Source organism: Solanum dulcamara, chromosome 9 (assembly GCF_947179165.1).
Source record: "Solanum dulcamara chromosome 9, daSolDulc1.2, whole genome shotgun sequence".
NCBI lineage: Eukaryota > Viridiplantae > Streptophyta > Magnoliopsida > Solanales > Solanaceae > Solanum > Solanum dulcamara.
The window spans coordinates 2,551,277-2,568,961 of record NC_077245.1 but is presented as its reverse complement, the minus strand read 5'-3'; the positions used below and the strand labels follow the sequence as shown (position 1 = coordinate 2,568,961).

Sequence of the window (17,685 nt, the reverse complement as noted above, 5' to 3'; positions counted from 1 at the left end):
CATGTTTTTACGTTTATCTATTTAAAAAAAAAAGAAAAAAAGAGGACTTATGTTTTTTAGCAATATTGTTACTTATTTTATCTTTTATAATGTATTTTTATTTTATGAAGATATATAAATTTCTCAGTTTTCAATTGAATCCAAGATGAGTAATGGAGATATGTGTCTTTTGGATAGTGATACAACACACACTATATTAAAAAAATATATTTCTCTCATTTGATTATGAAAGGAGTCAATGTTAATACAATATTCGGTAGTACAAAAATTATTGAGGGCTCTGGAAGAGCAGCCTTATCACTGCCTAGGAGAACAATATTTGCTATTAATAATGCATTGTATTCTAGTAAGTTTCAAAGAAATTTATTAAGTTTCAAGGTTATTCGTCAAAATGGCTATCATATTAAGACTGTTAATGAAGAAAATGTTGAGTACCTTTATATTACTACAATAAAAGCAAAAAAAAAGATTTGTGCATGAAAAATTACCTGCACTTTCTTCTGGGTTATACCACACAAAGTATTGATGTGGTTGAATCACATGCCATGGTAAATAAAAAATTTATTGACCATAATAATTTTATCATTTGGCATGACCGGTTGGGTCATCCCGATTATAATATGATGCACAAAATTATTGAGAATTCACATGGACACACTTTGAAAAATCAGAAAATTCAATCTAAACAATTCTATTGTGTTGCTTGTTCTCAAGAAAAACTAATTATTAAATCATCAGCAGCTAAGATTGGGATTGAATCTCCTGCATTTCTGAAATGTATACATGGTGATATATGTGGACCAATTCACTCTTCATGTGGACCACTTAAATATTTTATAATTTTGGTAGATGCATCTATAAGATGGTCACAGGTGTGCTTATTATCAACTCGCAACATGGCTTTTATGAGATTGTTAGCTCAAATTATAAGGTTAAGGGAACAATTTTCAGATTATGCAATAAAGATAATTCGTCTTGATAATGCTGGTGAATTTATATCTCAATCCTATAATAATTATTGTATGCCGGTTAGAATAAAAGTTGAGTATCCAGTCGCTCATGTCCATACTCAAAATGGTCTAGCAGAATCATTGATTAAACGCCTCTAATTGATAGTTAGACCATTGATAATGAGGACAAAACTTCCTCTTTCGGTATGAGGGCATGTTATTTTGCATGCAACAGCACTTATGTGCATAAGGCCAACAAATTTTTATGAATTTTCCCCATTACAATTGGCTTTTGGAAGGGAGCCAAATATATCCCATTTTAGAATTTTTGGATGTACGGTATATGTCCCAATTGCTCCATCGCACCGCACAAAGATGGGTCTCCAAAAAAGGTTAGGAATATATATTGGGTATGAATCTCCTTCTATTATAAAATATTTGAAACCTATGACAGGAGATTTATTTACGGCAAGATTCGCTGATTGTTATTTTAATGAATCAATATACCCAACATTAAGGGGAGAACATAAGCAATTGAAAAATGAGATAGATTGGAATTCATTGTCACTATCTCATTTAGATCCTCTAACAAATCAATGTGAACAAGAAGTTCAAAAGTTGATTTATTTGCAGAATATTGCAAATCAACTACCGGATGCATTTACTAACATTCCATGGGTTACTAAATCGCATATCCCAGCTGCTAATGCTCAAGTTCGAGTTGATGTCCCAATAGGACAACTTATTCAGGCAAATGAGTTTAGGCCACACTTAAAACGTGGAAAACCAATTAGTTCCAAAGATAAATTCCTCAAAAAAGGAAAGGAATAAATGATCAAGATGATCATAATTTGGAGGCAATTTCTCAATAAGAGCCCAGAGACATAACAAATGGTGATACCACCAAGGAGGTCCAAGTACCTGAAAATAATGAGAATGAAGAAATCTCAATAAGTTATGTCTCGATAAAAAAAAAGTGGAACCAAAATGATATTGTGATCAATAATATTTTTGCTTATAATGTTGCCATTGAACTAATGCAACAAGATGAGGATTTTGAACCAAAATCTGTCGATAAATGTAGACAAAGAAATGATTGGCAAAAATGGAAGGATGCAATTCAAGAAGAGTTAATTTCACTTGAAAAACGTAAAGTTTTCGGATTAATAATCCGAACACCTGAAGGTGTCAAGCCAGTAGAGTGCAATTGGATTTTTGTGTGTAAACAAAATGAAAAAAGTGAAGTCGTAAGATATAAAGCACGACTTATAGCCCAAGATTTTTTGCAAAGGCCTGGCATTGACTATATGGAAATATATTCTCCTGTGGTGGATGCAATTACTTTCAGGTATCTAATGAATTTGGTAGTTCATTAAAAACTTGAAATGCACCTAATGGACGTGGTCACTATCTATTTATATTGCTCATTGGACCACGATATTTTTATAAAAATTTCTGAAGAATTCAAAGTGTCTGAAGCATATAAGGATTCTCGAGAAGATTGTTCAATAAAGCTTCAGAAATCCTTATACGGATTGAAACAATCAGGACGCATGTGGTACAATCGTTTTAGCGGATATTTGCTACAAAAAGGGTTTAGAAATGATTCAATTTTTTCTTGTGTCTTTATGAAAAGGTCTGAATCTGAATTTGTCATAATAGCAGTATATGTTGATGATTTGAATATTATTAAAACTCCGGAAGAACTTTCAAAGGCAGTAAAATGTCTGAATAAGTTTGAAATGAAAGACCTCGAAAAGATAAATTTTTGTCTTAATCTACAAATTAAATATTTTGCAAATGGAATATTTTCCCATCAGTCAACATATACTGAAAATATTTTAAAGAGATTTTATATGGATAAAGCACATCCATTGAGTACCCCAATGATTGTGAGATCTCTTGATATTAATAAAGATCCGTTTTGACCTCATGCAAATGATGAAGAACTTGTTGGTGCTAAAATACCATATCGTAGTTCAATTGGTGCATTAATGTATTTTGCCAATAATTCTAGATCAAATATAGTGTTTCCTGTAAGCTTGTTAGCAAGATTTAGTTCTTCTCCAACATGAAGATACTGGAATGAAATTAAGCATATATTCAGATACCTTCGACAGACCATTGATATGAGATTATTTTACTCAAATGAATCCACGTCACAGTGGATTGGTTACGCAGATGTAGGATATTTATCTGATCCCCATAAAGATCGATCACGGACAGGCTATTTATTTACATGTGGTGGTACAGCTATATCATAGCATTCAACAAAGCAAACTATAGTTGCCACTTCTTCAAATCATGCAGATATAATAGTCATTCATAAAGCAAGTCGAGAATGCATTTGGTTAAGATCAATAATTCAACACATTCAAGAAACATGTGGCATTTCTTTGAAAAGAGACGTTCCAACAATATTGTATGAAGACAATGTTGCATGTATAGCTCAACTGAAGGGAGGATACATCAAATGAGACAGAACAAAACATATTTCACCCAAAAAAAATTTACTCATGATCTTCAAAAAAAGGGCTAAATAGATGTCCAACAAGTTCGTTCAAATGACAATTTAGCAGATATGTTTACCAAGGCATTGCCAACTTCAACCTTTGAAAAAATGAGATACAAAATTGGAATGCATCGTCTTCGAGATATTAAGTGATGTTCTCATTAGGGGAGTAAAATACGTGTTGTACTCTTTTTTCCTTAACCAAGGTTTTGTCCCACTAGATTTTCCTGGTAAGGTTTTTAATGAGGCAACAATTAAGGCGCATTACTAGATGTGTGTACTCTTTTTCTTTCACTGAATTTTTTCCACTGATTTTTTCTAGTAAGATTTTAACGAGGCACAACATCTTTGGGTGTTCAGCATAACTATGTATATTGTTTCTTGTAAAGTTTTTAATGAGGTACATTACATGTGGACATCCAAGGGGAGTGTTGTGAAATAGTTTGTGGGATTATGGCCGTCCATTATCACTCTCCCCTACCCACTAATGTTTCTTCTTCTTTTTCCCTACATAATGATGTTCTCACTTAATGGTCATCATTGTGTTTCTATTATTATAGCTTTCTCCTTAACACATTTGGCTATAAATAGCCTTCTGTGTTATGAAATTAATACACACTGATATCTTCTCAACTCTCTCTTTCTCCTACTGTCTTCCTTTTTTATTTTACTAAGTTAATTTATTTTATAACAATAAGTGAATTATTGAGTTTTTAATCATAGTTCGAAACAAGTGAATTGTTCAAAGTTTAAGAGAGTTGTTGGGAATTTCTTTCATTTTTGTCCTTCATTTATATTTTCTAGGTGATAATTTCAAAAGAGTTAATTGTTTATATTTATGATTTTACTTTGAATTATTTATATTTTTAAGAATAGTTTGAGAATAACTAAAAGTGCAAAAGTGAAAAGTAGTGTTCAATTTATGTCCTAAATTTTTTCTCTTAATGGGTGTGCATTACCTTAAGAATTCACTGTATTTTAAAATGGAGAAAATTTATGCATAAACATGCAGAGGTAAATTCAGAATTTAAAGTGAATGTTCCATTACTTCAAGATAACAAAGTTTTTTTTCTTCCTCTTTCTTTTCCACGACTTAAACTCGCAACGAAGTTTAACATTGCACCCAAATACTCCTATATATATATATATAGACGCCAAGTGTCCTAACAAAAGGTTAAACTTGAGCATTTGAATGGTTTATTTCAATTGAGCATTTAAATATGAGACAAATATGTTATTTTTAAAAATTATACGTATTAATTTTATTAATTAGTTATAAAATCTCAAGCATGTTTCAATTGAAAATGATGTGTATAATTAATAGAAGGAGATAACATTATTTTATATAATGAACTTAACTACCTAATAAATATTTGAAAACACACAAAAAAATAATGAAAATTTGAATAGAAAGTATCTAATAAATATACTTTATCATACGTTCAGGTGCTTAATTAAAACAATCAGTAATTCAAAAGTCTAAATAAAATTTAGTAACAAATTGAAGAAATTATCAAAATATATTAAAGCCAGTATATATAAAGACAAAGTTTCCTTTGGTGCATGAATGATTTTGAGTGTACTTGAGTACACTTGAGAATTAATAACCACAAGTGTGAGGGGAAAGCTGCAGGAGAAATGTACAATATAAAGGCTGAAAAAGGTCAAAAGAATGATAAAAAAAGTTCTCTACGATCATACTAGTGAGTTTCTTGGATTAATCATCGTAATAATGTATCTATAGAGTTTAATATAGTCATTTTGACTATTGCTTCCAACTCAATTGAATTAGGGGATAACTTATCCATGATTAGTTATAAATTATCCGGAAATTTAGTGTTACTTTTATCCCACATTGAGGGTGGACTAACAATTTCAGGATAACTAATTCCGGATTAATTAATCACAAAATAACTTATTTTCCAATTAAACAAGCCCTAAGTACATAGCTTGAGAACTTATAATGACTCGAAATGGAAAGCTTTTTTTTTTTACAAATAACTTGATTTAAGAGGCTAGCAAGATTCTTAAAATTACAAAAGGTAAAGTTGATAACAGAGAAGAACTTTGACTAGTGGACCAAATTGAAAAATGGTAAAGATGAATCCAAGTTTAACATGAAAATCCATAGTTAATAGTGAGTGAAACAAAGAAATAGATGTAGTTCCCCTTGCAAAATTTCTCATGATATCGCGGAGGATGCTATTTTGGTTCTTCCAAGAAGATTTATTGAAGTATAGCCAAATCGCGATGCAATCAAATAGGCCATAAGTCATAACCAACTATGTCATTACGACAATGAGATGTACAGTAAGAGGATATTTGAACGTAGAACAACACAAATGTTCTACAAATGTCTGCAGAAGCCCGATTATAAGATAACAGGTATGCACAAGACATCTCATACATCAAAATTATAGATCACAAATTCATTCAGAAATGTCAAAAATAGGAATGAGGTAGGAGCAGGACCATAGTCATATTAGAGAACCTCTTTTATAAGTCTTTCAGTGAGAGCTTTTGGGAGACCCATCACGCTATCAGTTGAGCCAACCTGCCAGATAAAAATCATTTTACAAAATATGGTATTAATATTATGCAGAATATTTGACATCAGATGGACTTTAAGTACTAAAAGTTTGTTAGAGTGGTTGGTAACCAAGTCACAAAAGCATTTCACTAAGGTTGAGGTACTTGTTATTCTTTAGAGGACTTTTAGTGCATAATAAAATCAAGTAAAAAAGGGTGGCATGGTCTAAAAAGCTTAGATTTTTATGGAAAAGCGATTCTAAAAGGTATAGCTTTAATGGTACATTTTATACAAAGGAAAAGTTCCTTTCACGATTAACGCACACACTTTTAATATCTTTTCTATGTTGTAAGACACTTCTCGGGGGGGGGGGGGGGGGGGGGGCGGGGGGGAATCATTTGTATTTGCAATGGGGCTGAATATGCACAATCCGGGAATCCTTAGAAAAAATCAGTTAAGTTCTTTCGTTTGGTCAGGAAATTCTGAAGATATTTTGTCCCGTCATTTTATATTTATTACATTGGCATCAACGGCTTCATAAAAGTTTAGGTCTCTATAAGGACAAAGGATCAAACAAACAAATGTTAACACCATCACGACTATGATTTATGTTGGATGATATTAGAGAGAAAGGTAGCAGTGTAACACTTACCACTTCCTTAATATAAGGCAAAACGAGAGGATGTTCAATTATCAAGCCACCAGCGGCATAAAGAACTATCCCTTCCTCAATCTGATTGGAAAAAAAAAGGTGTTAAGACAACAGACTACAGCATCCATCATTTGATATGATCAAACTAACAGTTCAGCTGAAAGTTATACCAGTTTATCTATGACTTGATCTGGTATATCATGGAAATAGATCTGCAACCAAAAGAAATATTATCGTCTTCCTGGACGAATGAAAAATAAAAACAAAAGCTATTATGCTGAACATCCCGAGCAATTAAGGTACACATTTAAATGTAATAATCTTGAGAACCTAAGAACGTGGTAATTGAATGCGTGGGAAAGAGAATCTTATAGAGTGTTATCAATATTTCAACATCATTTCCGCAGTCATAAATATTTTCTTCATACCACAAGTCCAAATACGTAGTTCCAATCCGGCCCAACTTCAACTAACTTCAACTTTCCACCAACTCATCTCTGTATAACTTTTACATTGAAGGCTATTGGGAATTGGAACCTTGTGAAGCATCCAATAAGCCTATCCCAATGCGTAGAAGTCATTAATCACCATTGAACGTATTAGACTTTTATTTAACAAAATTTAAAATAAGAAGTATGCATTGCAACAATTTGAGCGTGCAAGTAGACGAAAATACCATTGAAAACAAAAATATAAAAAGCCATAGACACCCATCTGATGATTCAAAAGGAGAGAAATCAACAGAGGTACCTCTACTTTGTCCCACTCTCCTCTTCTGCTTCCAGTTGCCAGGTTTGTGACAAGAACAGAACTCACGGTTGCTGCATGTCCGTTGGCGTAATCTGCAAGTTGACAGTGTAAGACTAGCAGAACTATGAAACTAATATAGTAAAAAATTCAATTAAAGCAATGGTAAACCTTTCATGAACTGCCGTGCTTCTGCTTCACTGGATGGTTTTTCCCTGACAACACCTTCATAGACCACCACCTCCAGATCATTTCAAGTTAGGATAAGGTCAATAACATAGAAAAGCGCATACATTAATAAATGGAGAAAACAGAGAAGGGTTGGACAGCAGAAAAGTTCCCAACCATGCAAACTAGAATGTTCCATCACCAGAGTTCTTGTGGAAAGGCAATTGTGATGGAAGGATAATGCACCTAATCAAGTGGCAAACTATTTTCAGAGGCGAAAGCACGAAACCGATGGGGGACTGTGGGAGTCTTACTTCACTGGTAGAGTTGCTGGGATTATATGTCTGAACACCAATCAGATCTTCTTCCTTTTTTTCGTAATAATGGTGGTGCTTCGCCATTCCACCGGATACTTCCTACCTCTCACCGGCACACGTAACGGATTACTCTACCTACCAAGGCTTAGGAAGATATGAAGAAATCACCTAGTATTTTTTTTTCCCTCCATTGGGTTGGGATTTGAACCTGCTACCTCATGGTACTCTCCACTTCATTGACCAGGCCACACTTTGAAATATTATTATCAATTCATGCAAAATGGGAGATACAGAAGGGTATAGACAGCGGCCATGGTGGATGATCTGGAAAACCGAGTGAAATTCTAAGGCAGCATGTATCGGATAGTTAGCTAAACATGATGCGTGTCAGACATCTGTTTCTACACAGTAAGAAGAAACGGACAATCTGATGCATGTTTCTGAACTTGATGGAGTGCGGTGGGTGATGCCTAATGGCCTTAACAGAGTAGTACAAAGATGGCAAGGACCTGAGGAAAGATCAGAGACAAGTGTGAAGAACCACTCCGCTGTGCACAGCTGCACATTTTCACCAGTTCGGGTTGAGGTAAGTCATAGATGTTTCGAAGGGAAAGCAACATCCATATCTTTTATGAAGTCTAGCTGTCTTTATCTATTGACCTTTTGGTATATGAGAACAACAACAAAAATATACGCAGTGTAATCCCACAAGTGGGGTGTGGGGAGGGTGGTGTGTGCGCTACCTTGCCCCTACCTTGTGAAGGTAGAGGGGTTGTTTCTGATAAAACCTCGGCTCAAGGGAAGCATATCAATAGAAGATTTTTCATTACCAGTCTAAAGAAATCAATGAAAAGTTTCGCTTTACGTATAAAAAAAATGTCCTATCACCAGAAAGAGACTAATGTATGAGGATATAGCATAAGGTACATAGACTTGAGGAGACATCTCTAATAGAGGAATTATGACCACAGATAAGCAAGAAAACAAGGGCGAGTTGGAAGTATCCTATCAAATTATAACTGTTTCAATTGTCAAATTCACAAGAAATAGTCACTCTTTTGTATCCTAGTGCAACTTCATCTTTTCTTTTACTGATCATGTGAAATTATCAACTTAAAAAGTACTAAAATACAAAAGTGGAGTCAGCTAGTTGAACAAAAGTCTATTTCCATAAGTAGAGCCAAACAACTAATCATTTAAATTACAACTAAATCATCTGCTTGACAAACTGTACCAAATGAAACATGCCCTAGGTTGTGGCAAACCGCAAACTTTGATTACAGTATCTTTCCCTGGAAAATCAGATTCTAAAATCTAGAAGCAAACCAGGTATTAAAATGAATATTAATTGGTTTCTGCTGCTTAGATTAAACGGAATGGCAGTCTTCTTGTTAAGCTTATATTACATGGAGTTGTAAACATGTGTGTATTCAATATAGGTGTGGTATTAGTGTCAAATACGGGTTCAGTTTTTTGGTAGTGTATTTTGAAGAATCAGCACCAAGGGGTCGTTTGGTATGAGGGATAAGGGATGATAATCCCGGGACAAAATGCAGGATTATTTTATCCTGCGTTTGTTATGGGTATTAGTTAGTCATGAGATTATTTATCCCACCATTTGTATTACAATGATGGGATAAGTTATCTCATATATATGGTGGGATAACTTTGTCTATTCCATCTCCCATACCAAACGACCCCAAAGTATCCACATCCACATTTCACCTATTTGGCACGAATACATCAAGGTAGTAAATTTAGCTTGGGGTGGGGGGGACAAACATAGTGTATAATGTAGTAGTAAAACAGTATAGTAATTCAATAACGGATATTTAACCATAAATGATGAGAAGAACAGAAATTAAGTATACTTGGTCACAGGTAATTAGAAGTGTTGGCTCAGCAGCCCCTTCGGATTCACCAATGGAAACCCTTGGTATGATGGCTTCTGCCTGATTATAGTTCCAACAATTCAGGTTAATGCCAATTATGATGTATGCTTTGAGACTATATAGCAAAGTCCAATAAATGCAAAGAATTTATCATATGAAAAAAGAAAACATCTGTGAAATTATGCAAGCTCGTGCACAGCAAAATTATCCTCCAATATCCCAAGAAGAAATCGAATCATTTTGAAATAAGAAAAGCAAACTCAGAAAAGGCCCTGTGCAAAGCATAAAAGCAAGAAAAACAATACAAGAAAAGGAAAAGCACACAACTTTATCATCATTCAAAAGCACTGGCAGAAATAGCATTATTGTAGGTTTCATTTCATCAAATAGAAGCTAGAAAATAACTTCTGGTGGGGAGATTGAAAAGGCAAAAGAGGCAAGACATACTGTGTCAGCTGCAACCAAAATTGTTGGATTGACATCCTTCTCTAGGTTTTCAGTTTTTCGAAATTTTGATATGATAGCATCAGCCTGAGACGCAATGCAGTTACATGGAATTAAGATAAGCATTTCAAAACAAGGCTTCAATTATACTATGAAGCAGACTGAAGAACTCAACTAGACGAGGAATAGAACAATCTAAGCTCCTGTTGGGACATTATAGATTTTTTTTGAAAAAAATCGAAAACATCCCCGGACCCTGCATGAATGTGGGATGTTTTGTGCACTGGGCTGCCCTTTTTGACCCTTGTTTGTTTAGGGAATTTGATCAGTTTTTGAAAGAAAAAAATCAAGTTCGGGGACAGTTTTTGGGTGAATTTTTTTTCCCACCCACAAAACTTCAACTTTTTTCGAGGAAAATGCAAGTTCAAACACAAATTCAAATTCCAAAAATATTTTTCAACACAACTTCAAAAAATCTTTTTTTGGGGTTTCAACCAAATCTATGTCCAAACGCTAGCTAAATGATTTTCCATACAAATCTGATACACTATCACAACAAGATATGTAATAGAGCACTTTTACAAATAACATCAACACCAAACTTAAGATAACGGTTGAAATCACTACAAGATAATCTAAAAGCAAAGTATCACAAATTGCATATAGTGATTCATAAATCAAAAACGAATGCCACAGACAAGAAAAATAATGACAATGCCGTAATGTATAACTGTATAAGAAAAGTGATTTAACCCACAAAAATTTCAAAGCAGAAAACGATATCAAGAATATGTTCACACATATGTGGATTAACAGAAGTTCTTAGGAAAACAAACCTTTGCCTCAGCAAGAGCCATAACTAAATCTTCGGGCTTTTCTTTCCGGATAGCTTTCTCATCTATATCTGCCGACTATATTACAAGAATGTGTTAAACTATTAATCCACCAATTGTAAAAACAATCAATAAACTACAACTCAATCTAGTTGGGGTTGCTATATGACTCTTTGTTATCTAACATTCAGTGAATGCACCAAACATAATAAGTGTCGTCTATATAGAGTTTTAGCACTAAACAAACAACTAGCACCCAAGGCCCAAGGGCATGTTGCGCTTGTCTCTTTGAGCCTTGCCGGCTGTTTTGTTGAGGATATTGTGAATTTCTGATAAGTTTAGCATGTGATGGGCAGTGGTTGTCTCACATGTTACATTGGTTCAATTAATATATCGTAATAACTGATTGTTACTTTAGTTCGATGATGGAATTATGTTGTGAAATTTGCTTCATTTATTCTTTTATGCACAATACGTGACACTTGATTGTGAAATTAAGTCTACAATTACACCTAAGCAGCTGATTTCTGGTGCAATTGTCGGAATTCAGACCAACTTCATGTCTTAATTAGTGATGTATGAGTAGCTCCTTGGTGACGTACCATATAAATTTGTATCTTTTTTACAATTTTAAGTGGAAATAAAATCAAAAAATTCATTATTAGTTTTTTGGGGATAAAAGCAAATGTTTTACTAGCCTCAATCTTCCGTCACCCCTAGGCTGATGGGACTACATGTATGGTACGTCCAACACTTATATAGTCTTTGTTTTATTGTTTTCATGCAATTTCAAAATAACAGTTCCCTTTCGAATTCAGGTTCAACCTCAACCACTTCATGGTATTGATCAAGATGATTATGAGTCTATATCATTCAGAAGTGATGAAATTGAAAGAAGAGAGGATGCATTGGCTATAGAAACTCCCAAATTCCAGGTAAGATGTATTAACTATATTAGAGATCCTCAGATTTTCATTTTCTATGCAAATTTAACATATAGAAATGGTCGATATTGTGATTTGTGGGGATGAACAGATTGATTGTTGGACTTCGTGGATTTGTCTCATGTTGAATGCCTTAACCAAAACGGTATCAACTTTACTAGCAATGCCCTATACAAATTGGAATCGGTTATATGTATCTTCAAAATTCTATTTAAGCTCAACTCATGTCATTATGACGCCAACTCATTATCATTTGACAATATTGCTACTAATTAATAAGTATTTGGATCTCAATCTATCACTTAACCATATGTCAATTAGAATGACTTGGTGCAGCAACTTATTCAATCATAGACCAAACAACAACTACTTGATAAGTAATTACATATTTACCATGGTTGTGAATTGGTATCCCATGTCCGCTAAAATCTTTCTCCGAGCAGTAGAGGAAGATCCCAAAATTAGCTGGAAACAAGGGATAATTGATCATTGCATTCAAAAAAAAATACTGTAGTAAATTATGCAAGAGGATTTCAATAATTGAAATGAGAAAGTAGATAGATTAATTCACTATAAGTATAATAAGAATATTTTTCAACAATAGGAAAGAATTACCTTAAACTGAGGAGTATTGGCTTCCATTTTTAGCCGGAGAGTGAACGGATTAACGGCGGGGTCCGATTGGAGGGAAATTTACAGAAGGAACTGTTACTATTTGAAACGGGTCAATTGCCCTAACCCATTTTTTCCAACGCACCGGAAGAAAAAAAAAATATAAGGAAATATTTTATTTTATTTTATTTTTTGGTCCAAAAAAAATGTTGTGAATTATATATTTTTTTCATCATTGTTATATCGGGTTCATTGTTTTCAACAAGCAGTTTGAAAATATATTTGCGATAAGCATCAAAATCACATTTAAATTATTTTTTTTTATTTTTATAATTTAGAGAATGTAAGTTTCATACTTAAATTATCACTTAATAGTTTGAGAAACACACCTCATGTATGTAATAAACTCTCTCTATTTTTTGCAAAAACTTTGTCACATGTCATTCCACATAAATAAAATAGTTTACCTTAATAAAATTAAATAAATTATTAATATTAATTAAAAGTAAAGACTAAAGTAGTTTTATCCCCAAAAACAAAATTATTTTTTAAAAAAATAAATATAAAAAATATTTTTCTCACCCACTCCACCACCTCCCCCCGCGACAATTCCGTCCTTTTATTTTTTAAAATTTCTTATATAAATGTTTTTTTAAAAAAATTCATACTTCACTCATCCCTCACTCTTTCCTAAAAAAATATTATTATTTATATTTTAAAAAAAAAAGTTATACCCACCCCCATCTAACCCTCCGCTTTTAATTTATTTTTATTTTTTTACATTTTACTCGTTTTGAAATAAATATGTACATATATTTTTTCCTACTTGCATATCAAATATAACAGAAATAAAAATTGTATTTTAAAAAAAATCTTACGTTAAGTAAAAAAAAAAATTCTAAAATTATATGTATATATGTAACACAAAATGAAAATTTTTTTGGAAGCAGAGGATTAAGTGGGGCAGGGTAGAAAGTTTTAAAAAAATAAAAATAAAATAATATCTAAATTATTATTTGAAGGAGAGGAGGGGTGAAGTAAGAATTTTTAAAAAAAAAATTATAAAAGAAATTTAAAAAATTAAAATAAAACTGAAAAATTGGAGAGGGGTATGGTGAGAGAAAGTGGTGGAGCGAGATAAGAAAAATATTTTATATTTTATTTTAGGAAAAAAGGGTCAAAAATGTCCTTACACTATTTGAAATGAACAAAAAATGCCCTTTGTTTATAGTTTGATCCAAAAATGCACTTGTCGTCAATACTTTGATCAAGAAATGCCCTTATTGTTATTTAATGGGTCAAAAATGCTCTTTTTCAAATAATTATATTATTTATTTTCTTTTTTGAACATATTTTTTTCCTAATAATATTTCTTTTATTAACAAATGTTTATCCTACTTCAATTAGAAAAAAATTAAAACTATTTCTTATTTTATTATAATTATTTTTTATCGTTATTTGAATAAAATTTAATGATGGATTTATTATGATCTTATATATATGACATATAAAATCTGTTAAAACTTAGAACACATGAAATTATTCTTTTTTAATTGATAAAATGAGATTACGAAGAATAAAATAATTTATAATTTCCTACATTTTTATTAGTTAAAGTATTTTAAAAAGAAAGAAAACAAGAATAGAGTTCATTAAAAGTAATATTTTTATAAGGAAGAAGATTTCTTTTTCAAAAATATATATATATTTATTCAAAAAATGACATTTTGACCCATTTATTAACAGTAGGGGTATTTTTAATCCATTATATAACAATAAGGGCATTTTTGGATCAAAGTATCAACGGCAAGGGCATTTGTGGACCAAACTATAAATGGAGGACATTTTTGTTCATTTCAAATAGTTTAAGGGCATCATTTTTTCCTTTATTTTATAATATATTTTTGGGGGGAGGGGGGATAGTAATCCTTTAATCTTTAATTTTAACTTCTAATAATTTATTTATTTTTTGTCATGGTAGAATGTTTTGTTCATGTGGAGTGTGATGTGATAAAAAAATTTAAATGAAAGAAAGAGCATAGTACACACACCATGATGAGAGTGAGACAAAAGAGAGCATTGTGTTTCTCATACTAATTAGTGATAGTTTAGGTATGAAACTCACACTCCCAAAAATATAGGTATGAAACTCAAAAAATCAAAATATTTTAGATGTGATTTTGACATTTATCTCTTGCTTTAATGATGGAGACCTTACAATTGTATTTATGAAATTTAAATATTAAATTTGTCTTTACAAACAAGGGTCTATTTCAACTTCTCCGGACCTTACAATCTCCGCATCACAAGCAAATACCTATGAAATATACTAGATATATCATTACTTTATTTATTTTATTTGGATGATTAATAATATGTGATTAATTATCAAAGAATACATATGTAAAAGAAGAATTTGTCTCATTGTATAGAAAATGCAAGAGTTTTTGCTTTCATTGCAATTATATATCAAGCATTTGTATATGAAAAGGTTTAGTTTTAATTTTTGAGGAATAATATCAGTAGTTATATTTAGTCTAGACATAATTGATTGGATAAATATAATTGATTAGATCATAATAAATAATCTAGAACTTTAGGGTCTGACGTATAGTAATAATAAATAAAGTGAATTGCATGCAAACAAGTTTTAATAGTATTATTATAAATTTAATTACTCCATCGTAAGATTAAAAAATATGTTTTTCATTTTCTCGTTGGTTGCGTCGTAGAAGTAAAGTAAATAACCTATAGTACCTCTTAAATTTAATCATACTGATAATTGATAATAATGTGATGTGCATTCTAGAAGCAAACTAGTCTATCTAGTATATCTCTTTAAGATATGGTCTACCATTGCTGCTGTCTCATAATATTAATTAGCTGTTCATACTTGACTCTTAAAAGTAAAAAGTCAATCTAGCTTACGATTAATGCTTGTTAGTTGTTACTTTTAAAATTAATAATTACATATATTTATATGTGACAATTACCATTTCATTATAAGTTTATAAAAATTAGCTTTTTTCAAGAACATAATTTTTTATACTATATTATCATATTTTTTATGATACAGTAGTATTTTGCTATAAATTAATACGAACAAACAATATCGTTATACATACACTATTAAATGATCTTGATTTTTTTGGTTTCTAGATGAATTGAATGTCAACCTTTCACTGGTTGATGCGATTAAAAAAAAAATTCCAATCCACAATTTTTTTATTCAATTTGAAATGTTTCAAAAATAAGATCAGATTTTAACAAAAAAAAATTCAAATACATGTTAGAACTTGGTCATTTCAAACCTTGAAATGTTTTTTTTCCGGGTGAACGAACCTTCTTTTAATAATATTTTTTTTATATATATATATATATATATAATTTAAAATATTATACAATCAAATTTTTTATATAATAATATTATTGATTTCAATATTTTTTGGCTGCTATAGTGATTTGTTGCTATAAATCTATAACGACATTTAATTGTATAGATAAAAAAAAGACAAAATCTAATTTTCGTTTTTTAAATGTTATAATCATAAGAAATTTTAATCTCAAATCTAAACTTAATCATACTCTATATAAAGAAGAAAACTCTTTTAATGATGAAGATATATATTCATATAATATCTTTTGTCATGTAGTATATTAAAGTATCAAAATATTTAGTCAAAATCTCTAGACCTATTAGCATGTAATCTTAGAGATTTTATTTCTATGAAAAATGATTAATTATTAAAATATTACTAAAAAGGAAGGTAGTGATACAAAGAGTATACTACCTATTATAAAGACGGTTATTATTATTACACATAAAAAGTTATCATAAAGTGATAAAATATAATAGATAAAATTAGTTCTAAAAAACAACTCATTTGTCATAATGAAATGTATGACTTTGGTAGTAACAAAATATATATTTGTACAACCTGTCGATAAGGAATTTAGTATGTCAATAAAATTAATGACAAAATCACGAGATGCTCCGTTTTTATTTTTATGTATATATTAATATTATTAAAATTAATTAAGTGATCAAATGTTTCATCCCCTCTGTCCATAGGAAGCACCTTGGCTGTCCTGAAAATTAAAAAAAGAAAGTATTACTAATAACAGCCCTACAATGTATAACATAACACAATTTTAATTTATATGATAATACAAGCAATCAAACAAGATCACTCAAATCACATTATCTTTTTGTTCTATCTTTAGCCCACTTTATTCATTATATATATAAAATTTGCAATTTGGAAATTTTATAAAGTTTTGATTTCGATACACATTAATTTAATTAATTTAGATTTGTATTTATATATGACAAAATGAAAAAAAGTTCTTTATTTTAAAATTCGAATATTAGTCTTTCAAGTAAAACCGAATGTATTGCATTTATTCAGTTTTATCATAACTTGAATAGCACGAGTCAAAAATAATTCACGCTTCTCCGTCTATTAGATCCCATCAAAACTCGAATATGGCGAGTCGAGAGTAGCTCAAGCACCTCCACCTTATAGACGGAGGTTTGATCATCTATATCCACGCATCATTAATTAATCTAAGATTCAAGATCAAATTTAAATTTTGAGTCAAATTAACTTACTCTCTCTGTCTCTCATTTAAGTGTGCGACAAAAAATTAATCTAAATGCTAATTATTTAGTAATATCTTAACTACCCAAACAATTTGAATAGTTACTTCTTTATCCAACGTGATATGTGAATTTATGAGAAAGATAAAGCTTCACCTTTTATAGAAAGATCTTTATTATTGAGACGGATTCAATATGAATTGAAGGAAGGAGAAAAAAAAAGATTTATTATTGCCTGCTAGAATTTTTGAATTAAAATATAAATGAAGTTCCTCTCCGATTTCTAGATCCAAATATCTTTAGATAATAGTCTCTTAATTGAATTTTCTTCTTATTTACTCCACATAAATTTTAACTTTTGGATATATGATTTTTTAAAAAAAATTAAAATGTACTTTTGGATAGTTCTTAATAAAATTATGTGGAGAATGATAGAAAATGACTAGTCGAAAATGGATGTTGAGTTATACTATTATAAAAGCAC

At 31.0% G+C, this 17,685-nt stretch overlaps 1 protein-coding gene across 5 annotated transcripts; it reads right to left on the bottom strand.

Moving 5' to 3' along the window:
- Positions 1-5,723: 5,723 nt before the first annotated feature.
- On the bottom strand, positions 5,724-12,756 carry LOC129904690 (uncharacterized). 5 transcript variants are annotated; one of them, XR_008770473.1, is made up of 11 exons: positions 12,605-12,756; positions 12,383-12,454; positions 11,049-11,123; positions 10,216-10,299; positions 9,748-9,828; positions 7,563-7,632; positions 7,395-7,486; positions 6,815-6,856; positions 6,645-6,725; positions 5,878-6,016; positions 5,724-5,806 (listed from the first exon to the last, which is right to left on the bottom strand). XR_008770473.1 is itself a non-coding variant. In XM_055980268.1 (10 exons), the coding sequence occupies exons 1-10, from the start codon at positions 12,629-12,631 to the stop codon at positions 5,945-5,947; spliced, it is 696 nt and encodes a 231-aa protein (XP_055836243.1). In that variant the 5' UTR covers positions 12,632-12,756; the 3' UTR covers positions 5,724-5,944. The 5 variants fall into 5 exon arrangements, 4 of the variants coding, with proteins under 4 accessions (XP_055836243.1, XP_055836244.1, XP_055836245.1 ...); XM_055980268.1 differs by having other exon boundaries at positions 5,724-6,016; XM_055980269.1 differs by lacking the exon at positions 9,748-9,828 and having other exon boundaries at positions 5,724-6,016; positions 12,605-12,755.
- Between the last annotated feature and the right edge of the window lie 4,929 nt (positions 12,757-17,685).

Coding starts and splice junctions, on each gene's coding strand:
- LOC129904690 (XM_055980268.1), bottom strand. CDS start 12,631: ATGGAAGCCAATACTCCTCAGTTTAAG. Junction 12,455..12,604: donor CCAATACTCCTCAGTTTAAG/GTAATTCTTTCC, acceptor CCTTGTTTCCAG/CTAATTTTGGGATCTTCCTC. Junction 10,300..11,048: donor TGGCTCTTGCTGAGGCAAAG/GTTTGTTTTCCT, acceptor ATTGCGTCTCAG/GCTGATGCTATCATATCAAA.